Genomic DNA, 14,549 nt, shown 5'->3' with positions numbered 1-14,549 from the left:
TTTGCAGAATGGGACTTTTGGTGGGCTCAGCAGGGCAGAGACAGCCTGGACAATTCCTATTGGCTTTTGAAAGCCAATAGAATTAGACTATATTCAAGAGAGCCTATTCTATTGGCTTTCAAAAGCCAATAGAATAAAAGGGAGTAGCACAGCTAAGGAAAAGGGGAAAAAAATGGCGGACTGTGTTGTTTGGTGACCCCGTGAAATGGTCGTTCAACCCCAAAAGGGGTCCCGACCCACAGGTTGAGAACCACTGCTATACATTATCATTGCAGTAGCCAATTTCCCTAAAAATTGGTGCCACCTTTAAGCTCCAGCTACACTCTAAGAATGTAATACTTTATTGCTGTATGCATAATATCAATGCATCTTGTAAATATTTTGTGGCCAAGCTGAGTATGTTACTCAGTGCTGCTTACATAGACATGGTATACATAAGAGTATCAAGTAGCTTAAATTATCCAGTGAATATGAGCTGATTATTTAGATACATTTTTCTGAACCTGATTTTGGAATCAGATGCAGAATATAATGCTACACATTTTACAATATATTTTAATTTAGTGAGTATTTAATGTTTCTAAACATGACATTTTTAAAAACAAGTTAAAATATATTATGAGTTTAAATGTTACAGCTTCCATTATTTTAAAAAATACTAAGATTTAGTGCTTTAATCTCAGATTAAACTGTGTTTAGACACTTAATCATAACTACTATTCTTTCATTCAACATTTCAAATATTGCATTTATTTACCACTATGAGTAAGTTTCTGCATAAATTTAATACATGTAAAATGAAAATATTATATATACAAAATGAAGGTACTTTCTATTGCATCCACTATCTCTTTTAAGTGAGTGACTTCTATGATAACCCAATTTATTACATGTCACTGGTTTTCATTTCCATATAGGAGCTTGTTCCTGAATTTTATTATCTACCTGAGATGTTTGTCAATTTCAATAATTACAATCTTGGAGTGATGGATGATGGAACAGTGGTCTCTGATGTTGAACTTCCACCATGGGCCAAAACCCCAGAAGAATTTGTTCGCATAAATAGACTGGTAAGATAACAAGCAACTATTAATTGTGTTAAGATATGAGCTTTCTTTAAAAAAATGTCATTTTTAAACATGCAAAGCTGGAATTTATGTAATTTGGAATGAAAACAGCTATTTTAGAAGACTGGGAATATCTAAAGCAGGGTTCCCCAACCTATGGGCCATGATGTAGTACTGATCCATGGCCTGGTGGCCACTGGCTGCGGGAACGGCTGGTGAGTGCACGCATGTCTATGTGCACTTCCCCCCACTTGCGCTAGCACCACTGTGAGGGGGATAGCTGCCGCATGGGCACTAGCAGCCCCATTTCCCCATGCATGTGGGAGCTAGTGGCCCCGTTTGCGCATGCGTGCAGGTGCTAGCAGTCCCATTTACACAGAGTGCTAGTGCCACTGCCAATGTTGCGCAGGCTCTAGCAGCCCATTTGCACATGCATGCAGGCTCTAGGCCGCTGCAGGTGTGCATGGCTCTGTTTGTGCATGCACACGGGTGCTAGCGCTGCCGTGGTGCGTGCAGCTGGTTTGCACATGCTCAGGTGTTAAACTCCAAAATACAGAAAAAAGCAAGATATTGATAGAAATGAATGTGAACAGTACATTTATGGTGTATAATTTAGCTTGCTTTTTATACATTTTATACAAGTATACATAGCTATTACCAAAGTGACAACTATATATATATATATACCTAAGCATTTTCCAAATAACATCCTGAAAATATAGTCTAAATAATTACATGTTGAGTATTTAGTTTTAATATTATATAGATATTAATGTTGTCTGATTACAAAAATGCAAGTAAGAAAAATATATTTCTAAAAAAGTAATATTTTGACCAAAACACATTAACTCCTAAATCTATTTCAAAAATAGAATGCTCATATATTTATCTTTGCAATTAATGAAATAATTATAAATTATTATGGTCCTTTTAAGTGGTAATTTTGTAGGGTACAATGGGCACTTTTTCCTCTTTCAATACACAGTACAGATTTTTCTGCAGTGATTGGAAATGCATACTGCTTTGATCTGTGACCTTTTTGTGGTGCTAATCGGGTTCCTGATATCATTATACCTTGATCATTAATCATATTTTCCTCCATCTCATCAGCCAACTAAACAGCCCAAGCCTCTGTTTCAATCCTGTGCTTGGCAGGCTTCTGCTTTTCCGGATTATTACACTGTGATACTTTGCCTTCTCATAACCAGACCCCCATCAAGCTGTGTACTACAATTAGAGTCAGATGGTCCTTATGGTGAATGGGGAAATAGTGTTGCAGCTGTCTGTCTCTTATTGGAATAGTCCAACAAGAGAAACAGATGATATATAGAGCAGTATATAATAACAAAGTGTATAGTACTAAGGCAACAGTGGGGATATATAATGCTAATTGTTAATCATTGTTATTTTAATATGACTGTTAAGATAACAACATAACATTATATATGATTTTATTAAAATTCATCATTCATTTTATCTATTTTGGAACAAGGATGAAAGGGTGATGATAATTCTCTTTAAATATGACTTCTAAATTAAAATACTATAGAAACACAAAAGAGAAATCATGAAAGCTGGGCAACAGCAGAAATAAATGAAATACTATCCAGTTTCAAAGTAGGAGAATGTCTACTTTATAGGACATTAATTAAATGCCTGGAGAGTAAAAGTATTCAGTTAGTATTTGAAAGTATTGACAAATGAAAATTAAGGATTTCCATAAATTCTGGAATCATATTAACCATGGTTCTGGCTTACTATGAAACACATGTTCCTATGTTTCATTATTTAAATATATTAATGCAGATATTAACTCTTTATTACCAGAATTTTAGTGATCTTAATTGGGAAGCAAGATTTTGATGGAAAATAAGGTGTGGTATCATGGCTGTATTTTTTCTACATATTAGGATGGAATAATATATTCCCTTGGCTTCCTGTGTATATTCAGTGTAAAAAAGAGATTGGGATTTTAAACTACACATATACAGGCAAACTTTATATCACAATATCAGATAGGTGAATTGGAAAGAGAGTGCTGTATCTCAGCATGATGATGGTGGTGGTGGTGGTGGTGGTGGTGGTGATGGTGATATTTTTATTCTGCTTCAAGGTAGTGAATGTACTTAATATGCTTGCCTGGTTTTCCCTCACAACAATAACCCTATTAGGTTCTTTGGGCTGAGAGAGAATGACTGACCCAAAGTCACCTAGTTGGCTTTCATGACTGAGGAAGGATGGCTGGTTTCTAAGACAATACCTTAATCACTACATACTGGAGATGGATTCTTTATATGAGCAAATGCATCTTTTTATTTCCTTAAAAAATTAATTGCTTGAATATATGTTCTTAGATTGGAGCCTCTACAAAACTTGACCTTTTCAGCTTTCTTACATCTCATGGAAAAGGGCTTTTCTGGAGCCACACAATAATCATTTAAAATGTAATTAAAATATATATTTGCATAATTTCATCTTAGTTTCTATATTTTAGCTATGAAAGATAATGAAAACAACTTTAATGCCTGGAATTGGTCTTTTCTCTCTTGCAAACTAAAATATTCTGCTGTGGTTTTCTTTTCTGATTAGTTTACATTGTATTTGTGTTAATAAACAAGCATAAAATCTTGTATTTTTAAAGATTATCTATAAACAGAATTTTGCCTTTTAAATAAAATTTGATTTAGTGGGCTGCTAGTTTCACTTCTTTTTTGAAGCTATTGCTTTCATTGTCTTGCACTTTCTCATTCAACTGAAGAAATGCTGTTAGAATGTAATTCCCTTGAGAATAGAGTGCTATCCATTATCGTATATATCTTTCTTGCTTTATATGCTGCATTAATGGGTATGTACAAATGAGTAGGTTTTCCTCCTGTGTCTTAGTTTGATATTTATAGGAGAACCTACAGATATTGCATATTGATGCAGCTTTAATTTGGTAGCTTGCATAGTTCTTTTTACTGAATTTTTGGTGAAATGTAATCTTTTAAAAATAAAAATATAAAAAGGGATAGAGTACAGACAATACAGAGACAGTAGAGGAAATGTTCTATAATGGTAAAGATCATGAACAAGAAATCCAAGTGTTGGATTGGATATAAACATTGTCGTTCATCCTCACACAATATAAGAAAAACATAAGGCTAATATCAAACACATTAGAATGCTATCTTTCCCAAATATGTTCACCATTACAAAATGTCTCTTTTTGCTAATAATATGTAGCCCTTCTGTCTCTATATCTCTTCTTTCTGTTGGGCTTGTCTTTCAGCTATTCTTTTTCCTTGTTCTTTTTCCAATAAATCTCTCTAAATTTCCAGTTTTTTACCCAGCAGCTTTAGCCTACTAAGAATTCAATTCTGTTTTTTAGCTATTCTGTTTTTTGTCTGTAGTTCAGATGAATGGCTCCCTTCAGAAATTCAACCAATGCCTTCAAACTAAATAATGAAGAGTACGCATACTAGCTTTATTTGTTTCTCTGCCCAGTTTTCATACCTACAGCTGGACCTCTGAAGACAGCTATGATTCTGATCTAGCATGATCCTAGGCCTCATAAATATCTGTTGTTCATACAAACTTCTCATTTAGATCTGTGCCTGAATGTGTATAGGTTGAAAACCAAAGGAAAGGTTTTGTTCTGTAACTGGTTTAGAGCCTTCCATGCTTCAGTAAAGCTAGTTTCTATCTTATGAAACAAGAATTACAGAGTTTCCATTATCAAAATTCAGAGAGGATTAGATATTAAAATAGTTTTTTAGTGGAGGTACACCAGGCTAAAGGAGAAGACTCCTTGACAATGTATTATTAACAGCATATAAAAATATTTTTAAAATGGGAACTTCAAGTGGTATTTCATAATATGTAAAGTTTTTAGTGGCTCAATCAAACACAATCTATTATGCCATGCACAAATATTTAGGGACTGTTTTTTTGTTACCATTTGTTTATCACAGGGGTCTTCAAACTTGGCCCTTTTATAACTTGTGGACTTCAACTCCCAGAATTCCTCAGCCAGGCATGCTGGCTGAGGAATTCTGGGAGTTGAAGTCCGCAAGTCATAAAAGGGCCAAGTTTGAAGACCCCTGGTTTATCATATATACCTGATATGTACCATCTGGGCATGCAGAGTTATATTCTTAGTTTCAAATAACTGTTTTGTCAACAAAAACTATAGAAACAGATGGGATTTTTTCATGTGAATTTTTTGGGGTCCAACAGACATTCATTTCCACTTTTGTCAGGTACAAACAATAAGATCTACATGTGAAGAGTTCAATTAACTATTTTATTGCTTATGCCTATAATACAGGTATCTTCTCAAACTGGCAGTTTGCACCTGGGCCAGACTATATTAAGTTTGAGGGCAATCAAAGGGGATCAGTCTTTGCCTCCCCCTGGCTTAATCTCTCTCCAACAACTTTATATGTACATTGAAATGAGGGATTTCATATATAGTATTTTGGGATGTCTTTCTCATAGTTATGTTGTTATTACTAAGCTTACTTTTACATTTTTGTTTATAAAATATTTTAAACTACAAATTTTGATAGCAAATGCAGCTGATAGATAAAATTATAATATATTTTCTAAATGTTTACACATTGTAGTTACTATTTTCTGTCCAATAATATAAAATTTCATTTATATATTAAAATTGAATGCTATTAATTATTTAGTTAATTTTGATGCAGACCTATATATGCAGATTCACAGAGACTCCCAGTAAAAACAAAAATAATGGTCACATCCAACAAGGAATCCCACTAATTTTAGCTCAAGGAATGGGACAACAATCTAAGTGTTCAAGTATTTACTAAATGCTAGTGGGGAACCATATGGATTTTGAGGGGGGAATCTTATTTGAAAAGATAAGTTCTGCAACATAGGATCATCCACTTCCTGGGTCCTGATAGATAACACTTTTTAACCAAAGGGACCAAAGTATGCCAACTCTGCTAACACGTATTGGCCATGGGAAGTAGGTGGTCCTTCAAATAACCAAGCCCTGTGCCATATAGATCTTTATAGGTAACAACTAGCATTCTGAATTGCCCCTGAAAACTGAATGGCAACCAGTACAGCTTGAGAAGCAGAGATGTCAGATAGGCATATTGAGGCATGGCAACCTCTGTCTGCACCACTGCATTCTGGACCAGTTGAAGCTTCTGACTAGTTTTCAGGGCAGACCCATGTAAAGCAATAGACAAACTTTGTGGTGATTAGAGCATGAATGACTGGCCGAAGAGTCTTCTAATGCAGGAAAAGACTCAGCTGCTATATCAGATGGTGCCGAACAAAACCCTCTCTACCACAGTTTTTATTTCGAAACCCATTGAGTTGAAATAGCAATATAATTTTTATATTAAAAAAATCTCAAAAATAACAAATTCCCAATTGCCTTTCAATGAATGGGTATACTTTAATTCATTCCCTATCCTTCCTTGCTCTTCTATCCCTACTCCCACCTCCTAGGTCTGTTTATTTAAATTTTGAATGGACATATTCATGAATTTAAGAAACAGTGATAATATATCAGAAAATCTAAATGGCTTTAGATACCAAATTCAGGGAGTATTGTCTACAATATATTTGTGAAGATTAATAATATTCTGAAAGCAGTTTCCTGAATTCCTCTTTTCTTTATCTTAGCAACCCTAATTTTTAATATTTGAACTTTGGGCAGTGGTAAGCAAATCTCAGGAATACTAAATATTCTTGGAAAATTGTATATTTTTTATTGATTAGTAAAGAGTAATACTCTTACTCAGGTGTCATAAGTGCTGAAGTGTCTTGTATTGCCCTTTCAGTCATTACATTTTGAAGTCATATCATTATTTGGGGATAACACTGATTTCTTATGTAGAGCGAGAATACTGTATATATTTGTAATTCAACAGTGCTGTTTATAATTCAGATAATTCCTATCGTGTTTCAAATTGTATGTCACAGTTTAAACAAAGGAACTGAACATTAAGCAAAATAGTGGAGATTTAGGAATTGTTTGGCTTGTAGACACAGGATTTTTAATTTTTAAACAAGAAATGATAAAGATTTTATTATTACATAATCCTGTGAAGATAAAAAAACCTATTATTTTTCATATAGGATCTAATTTTGTTACATAGAAAATAGAAATATTCATAATCATAAATTTGAATAGAGAAAATCATCTATTAAATAATATATCTCTTATCTGTGTGAGGAATTTTGTTAATGGAAGGAAATTTTATCAATGAAAACTAATAGTCAGGGGAACTTTCAAATATTTGTCCAAGGAGGATGATTTTTGCAGGAGAGAAAATGTTTTTATGAAACTTAAACAATCCATTTATTTTTCTTAGTAGGTGAGCATTATGTGATTGTTTTAACATTGTTAAATATTGTCAGAACAAATGAATTCCAAAATAATGAGATGTTCTAACAGTCTTGGGTGTTCTTTCACAAATTAACTAGTAGTATAATCTTTTCAGCACACACTTGTCTTTGCAAACTTTTAAGTCAGCTAAAAGATTCTGTGTCAAACATCAGCTCTCAAAGAACACAAATTATTTTGTATGGTCTAGTCAAAAAGATAATGAGATGGACACTGTGGAAATCCTTATTTCTTCATTGGTTTGTCTGGATTTTGAAGTTCCTACTGATAAAATAGGATGAGTGGGTTTTTTTTCCCCCTTTCTTTTGTTGTTGCACTCATAAGATAAGGGATAACCTTTACTGGAAGTTTTAAGAGCAAATAATGTAATTTGTGGACTAAAAGGCTGAAAATTAGGATACAACTTACATTTTACATTTATTTAATAGGATTCAAAATGTAAATATGGAGTGTCCTTTTTTATAACTTATAGAATAAAGTTAATGTACTCTTCAGTATCTAAGACAGGAATATTTTTGAGGCTAATTTAATGTCATCTTTTACTGCCTTTTTAGTGAATTATAGAAAAAATGAGTAAGTAAATACATGTTTTTTTTTAAAAAAATCAGTATAACTTTAGCAGATAATATATAATCTGAAGATAAATTTAGGGCTGATATAAATTGTATTATAGCATTTGTACAGTATTCCCTCTTTCCATTCCTCCTGGCCCATTACCATAACAACCTTGTATGAAAGGCTAGGCTGAAAGTGACTGATTACAGTCCAATGTTTTAATTCTTGTTAGTCCTCAAAGGTAGTCCAGGGAAGAAACAAAACAATAAATACTAGCAGTATCTTTATTGTGAGGTTATATTAACAGAATCTTGCAAGACAGAGAGTATTTCCTTCTCTTTTCCTTTAACTCTTGGGAAAACTTGGGAGGATCCCTTTTGAACCCTTCCCAGGCCTCCTCTCCTTCTGTGGGCTTTTATATGTAGCTTGTCCAGTCTGTGGCTGTTCTTTCTATTTCCCAAGATCATTCCCGAACAGCATTACAATTCCTACAGCATAATGGCTTCTCTATTTGATCCCAAGTCTCTATTTGATCTATTTTGTTTGTCACGGGCCAACCTCCCAGCTTTATCTGACCTCATTAATAGGGAAGTAGTGATAACTAATAGTGACAAGTGGCAGCCATCTACTCCTATGTTGGAGACTAAGTCACTGAAGCAAAAACACAAAAATGAGGCTTAATTTGCAAAAGTTCTTGAGGATTCCTATATCCTGTTTATTCCTCAGAATGGCTTATTCTGGAAGCATGAGAGTTTTGGGGGTAGATTGTGAGATTTATTTATTAATTATCTTTTCTAGACTATGCAGACAAGGCAGACTATGCAGACTATGCAGACTAGCTAAAACCAGATATGCCTTTCCCTTTACTTTTATGCCTTTTAAAAGGAATCCAGGAAATTAAAGTCTAAATGGAAACAATTCAGAATGTTGCCCTGCCTTTCTACACGGAGATATTCATTTATTTAGAGAAGCAGTTAATACAGAAATACTATTTCCCAGAATGGTTTTTCCAGGTATTTTTCATTTGGAGGTTTCTGCATTGCATCAGTTATTTCTTCCTCAGCTGCTGGTTATCATCCCGTTATTAGATTGCTTACTAATTATAAGAATAGGCAAGAAAATAGTGTTAGCTTTTATTTAATTTTTTTCCTAATTTAAAAAGAACAGTAAAACTTTCAAAGTCTTTATGATTATGGTGAATGAATTAAGTTACTTATGATGACAGAGATTTAAAATATTTTATATCCTACTTTGAAGAGTCTCCTTGAGGCAATTTTATGTATTAAAAATTGAAATATAAAATACATTGTTACTAAAAGAGTAGCACAGAACATTTATAACTCAGTAGTATTAAAAATTTAATCTAAATGCAGGCTTTCATTTATTCAAAAGAAGACTCAAATTTTCAAATTCAAATAGAGAAAGAAAGTGGGGGAAGGGAAGGAAACAGAACCATAAACGCAATTCATGGCAGTTCCTTTCTCAAGCAACTCTCCCCATGAAAAGAATTAGACAGCAGACTTATCTACTTCTGTTCGTTGACATGCAGCCCTTTTTCTTATGGATAATTCAGGTTATATTCTGAAGGTGCTTTTGCCTACCTTGTTTATTTTATAAAACTTTTATGCCATGTGCATAAAGTGCAGTTTCAGTTTTCCTTTCTGCTGAAAGATCAGGGAGAAAGATAACTAGGGATAAGCATCAGCACAGTACTCTTTTTTCCAGTGAGTGCTTGTAGTAATGTTATAATTTTATTGTAACCACCAATAGTCAAAATAGCAAATTACATTGATATAAGACTGAAAGTTAATAAAATATTTTGAACACACCCGTGCATGTTTTGGAACACAACTTAGGAACGTTATGTAATGGTTATGTTGCCTGGCACAGGTGAATTTTTTTCTAACATTAAATTGGCAGAGGAAAATGATATAAAACTGATTCCTTTCCTAGCCAATTAAATAGACTGTTAGTTTAAAGTTGTAATTTACTTCCTATAAGACTGTTTATAATGTACCCCCTGAAATGTACCCCTTGTGTGCCTGTCTTTTGTTTTAAGGAATAATATCTAGGACAAGCAGTCTGCCGTGCAGTAAAGGAATTTGATTTTAGCCATTTCTAAAATTAAAGACAAATATCTGTTTCTATAAACAGGTCCTGGACTGCTTCAGCTGCTACAAAGCCCAGTGATATTTTAATTTGCTAGGCAGACATGTTTACTGTGTACTATATAGTTTATGAGCGTTACCATAAATGAGGTAATCTTGCATCTTGGTTTCCATATGTGAAACATTACATGAGGAAATGCAGCTGGGTTGTTAGTTGATGATATTAGCAGACTTTATTTAAATATAAACTTTATACTGAGCGGTTTAAAATATTTGTACTAGATCTGGTTATGTGCTTTTTAGTATTTTATACTTCAGAGAAACCAGAATTCAAAAACAAAAAAAAAAAAAAATAGGCTGCCAAGTGGATATCTCAGTTTCAAAACTGTTAGCAGTAATGATTTTAAAAAAACCAATTTGCATTCTTGATAAAAGTGCAACTTTATTTACTTTCTACGGAACAGCTTGCTTTAGAATTGCAAACATGGTAACATGGTAATACATTAAACAATATTCTTTGGAGTCAAATTTAATACATTTTATAGGAGTGGAGATAAAGTGGATGGATGTAAACTATTTGAGTTAATTTTTCTGTCTCCTGGAATGCCCTTCTCCAAGTCTTATTCCTTCCCTGTCTTTATAAAAAATTCTGCAACATCACAGCTTCAATGCCAGAAAACTGAAAATGGGAAGATTGGCGTATCCCATGATATACTCTGCTTATGCAGACCTCAAATAGCTTTAAGTTCTCTTGATCTATGCCATGGTTTGATCTGCAGAAAACTAATGTTAGCTCTGGAACAGGTCTGAAAGTTGTATTTATATACTGAAGCAAGACCTTGCTACTTGTTCTGCTTCAGGTGCTGAGATAAAGGTATTCCACCATTGGAACTCTCCAAAAAATAAGAGAATTTATTTAGGAAAATGTTTTAAATATATTCTTTTTGGCTTGGGTTAGAGGGGTAGTATAGCTATATATACAGTCAATAAGAATGAATCTGTCCAAATGTTTTATCAGGGTTGTGATATTAAGCTCAGTCAGAGTCAAATGTCCGGGAGTAATATACAGGTAGTCCTTGACTTACAACAGTTCATTTAGTGACTGTTCAAAGCACTGAAAAAGGTGACTTATGACCGTTTTTCCCTCATACAACATTGCAGTATTCCCATAGTCACGTGATCAAAATTCAGACACTTGGCAATTGACTAAGATTTATGACAGTGTCTGGAGGTCATGTGATCACCATTTGCGACCTTCTGAGAGGTAAAGTCAATGGGGAAGCCAGATTCACTTAACAACCATATTATTAATTTAACAACTGCAGTGATTCACTTAACAACTGGGGTAAGAAAGGTCATAAAATGGGGCAAAAGTCACTTAACAACTGTCCCACTTAGCAACAGAAATTTTGGGCTGAATTGTGGTTGTAAGTCAAAGGCTACCTATACTTCTATAAATGTATTCCCTATTTTTCCACAAGCCTCATGTAACATTGTTACACATTATAGCCTGGGCATTCTGAGCAATACAAGCAAAAATAATACTTTAGGGCTGCATAAAAATTATGATCATCTATCCAAAACAAAATGAGTTGCTTTTATTATTATGTAACTTATTACATACTAATAGACCAATTGGATCAATTGAACCAATGGACCAATTTGAAAATTACATTGTATAAATTACTGTGATTGGTAATATTGTGGTTTGTAATATGACGGGTCCTTAGTGTTGTCTGAGCTTGGTGATTTTCTTGAAGATGTTTCATTACCTAACCCAGGTAACATCATCATTACCCATTAATTTGGATAATGAAACATCTGCAGGAAAATAACCAAGCTCAGAGAGCACAAAGGACTCCTTATTTCAACCCTAAGCTACTAATATTCTCATTTATTGGCTTGCAGTGTTTTACCATAATAATTTTATTCTTATACAGGTAGATCTCACTTAATCACCATAGTTTGGACCAGAATCTCAATTAAGCAAAATGGTCATTAAGCAAGATGTCACATGAATGCTGTGCTCCACAACTGCAATCTCAGCAATTTCCTTTACAGTCATTAAGTGATCTTACAGGTTGTTAAGTGGAGGGAGTCCCAAGTAAGGAGTACGGGTTGCCTCCAGGAGGCAAGGGAGGTCCTAGGAGGCCCAGCACAGGCCACACATGTGTTGGGGTGTTGCGATGTAGCACAAGTACAGGGAGGCTAGGGAAAGAAGCCATAACTGCCCCAGTCTGATTGAGCACTGTATGGAAAAGGTGTCTCAATGAGCCAAATACCTGGAAAGTTCCAGTGGCACCATGTATCCATAACCCTACAACGGATTGAATGCCCGAGAAGTCTCCACAATGAGGCACAAAGTAACTGCCTTCTAGTTATTTGGCATTTCATGGACGAGTGACTGTTTTGTGCCATGCTGTTGGAATTTGGGCATTTGGAATTTCCCACCGGGTTGCTACTTTGCATCCTACTATGGAGGCTTTCCAGGTATTCAGCCCTTCATGGGAGAGATAGTTGTTTCATACCATGGCACACCTTGATGTTTGTAACTTCTTCTATTCCTTATTTTATATTCTCTGTCTTGATTATTAGTTCTTTTTATATACTTTACAATTTAATAAAATTATTATAAAAATGAAAATTAGTATAGAAACTAGGGTGATTAAATGTTGGGGAAAGAATGCAGGAAGAGACAAGGGTCAAGGAAAACCATTTAATACTATAATGTTTTTAGATGTATACATAACATTCCAACATTGATCAATTTGTTAAGCTACCTGACATCTTAAATGTAGTTTAAACAAGATTTTGTTCTTAGGCTGCTCTTCCTTTTCAGTTTTCTTCATAAGGAATTGGATGATAAATGGAAACATAAACATAGCTTGAAAATGTGAACTAGTTCCAAACATTTCAATAGTTTTATAAACAATTGGTCACAGTTACTTTCAGTTGAATTATAGTTTCCTTGAAAGCAGTAACTCACTTGATCTACGTTAAAGAAATTATTCTTAAAGTTTGTCTTATTTGTCTTTAAATAACGGCTGATAATTATATATTAATCAAATACAGCATGCTAAGACAAAATGTAATCATTCAGATTTAAGAAAATGACTGTTCATGTAGAAGTTGTGGGTTTGTTCCATTTATTTCAGTGTGTTAATTCTAATCTTGTCTCTTTCAAAGAACCTTGGTTTACTATTTCAGTGTTATTGTCCATGCTTGCCTTTATTATTTATCACTTTTATTTATTGCTATTCCTGTAAGGAAGAGAAAGGGGGAGGGCAGGAGAGAGAGAGAGGGAGGGAGGGAGGGAGGGAGAGAGAGAGAGAGAGAGAGAGAGAGAGAGAGAGAGAGAGAGAGAGAGAGAGAGAGAGAGAGAGAGAAGATGGATAATTTGAGTCTAATCATTTGTGCCTTGAGTGACAACTCTGGGTTGATTTATTTGGTGATCTATTTGCTTGTTCTCTTGCTTATCTAGGGTATTCTTAGGAATCTTCTCCAACATCAACATTAACATTCAAATGTGTCAATATATTATGCTTTTTACAAATTGATGGTGTTGATCTAAAACACAGAACTGTCCACCTCTTGAGTATCTTTATTGTCAATTCTAAGTCTTGTTGCTGTATTCATTCTCATTAGTTTAGTCTTATTTACATTTAATCTTAAGTCTAATTTTTTCCCACTGTGCTCTTTGGTTTTGATTTCTAGTGCTTTCAGATCATACGTTTTTAGCTATCAGAGTAGTATCATTAGAATGACAATATTATTGATATTTCTTCCTCCAATTTTAAAACCATGCTTATGTTTCAATTCAGCTTCTTTCAATATATATGGTACATATAGGTTAATAATTAAGGGATACAGTTTAACTAATCCCTTTGCCAATCTGGAACTAGTCTGTTTCACCATGTTCTTTTTGCCCTATGATTTCTTGACCCATGTATAGATTTTGAAAGAAGACAATGAGATCTTCTGGGATTCCTATTTTTCTAAACACATTCCACAGTTTGACACGATTGACATAATTGAAGGCCTTTCAGTAATCAATAAAACATACTAATTTTGGGAGGTAGCCTTTAGCTTTCTCAATTTGCCACATACATCACAGTGATGACCTTGGTCTTTTCTAGAACCAGCTTGTATATCTGATATTTGCCTTCCATGTATAGCCCTAATCTGCATTGGATGATGCTAAGCATTAGTTTGGTAGTATGTGAAATTAAGGAAATTGTACAATAATGCAATACTTAATCACCTTTATTTGGTATTGGTATGTGCATTTTTGTCTTTCGTGTCTTTTAACTGTGTCATTCTGAAGTTTTGCCATGTAGCTTGGTTAGAACCTTTATTGATTCTTCTTCTGTTGCTTGCCATGTTTTGTAAATATTCCATTCATTCTTTTAGCCTTCTGACCTGGTAATAATTAGGTCTAATTTCATC

General features: G+C 34.1%; 1 protein-coding gene across 5 annotated transcripts in view; it reads left to right on the top strand.

The window, feature by feature from the left end:
* Positions 1–14,549, top strand: part of LRBA (LPS responsive beige-like anchor protein) — a 369,611-nt gene that overhangs the window by 297,050 nt on the left and 58,012 nt on the right. For all 5 annotated transcript variants that reach the window (XM_039346412.1, XM_039346410.1, XM_039346414.1 and 2 more), the window contains one exon: positions 918–1,070. In XM_039346412.1, coding sequence (XP_039202346.1) covers positions 918–1,070 — 153 coding nt within the window. The remainder of the gene's footprint in view (positions 1–917; positions 1,071–14,549) is intronic.

This window comes from Crotalus tigris, unplaced genomic scaffold, assembly GCF_016545835.1.
Source record: "Crotalus tigris isolate CLP2741 ecotype Arizona unplaced genomic scaffold, ASM1654583v1 scf7180000017994.786943, whole genome shotgun sequence".
NCBI classification, from domain to species: domain Eukaryota; kingdom Metazoa; phylum Chordata; class Lepidosauria; order Squamata; family Viperidae; genus Crotalus; species Crotalus tigris.
Note: the sequence above shows the minus strand (reverse complement) of the source record. Positions and strands in the feature narration are given on the sequence as shown.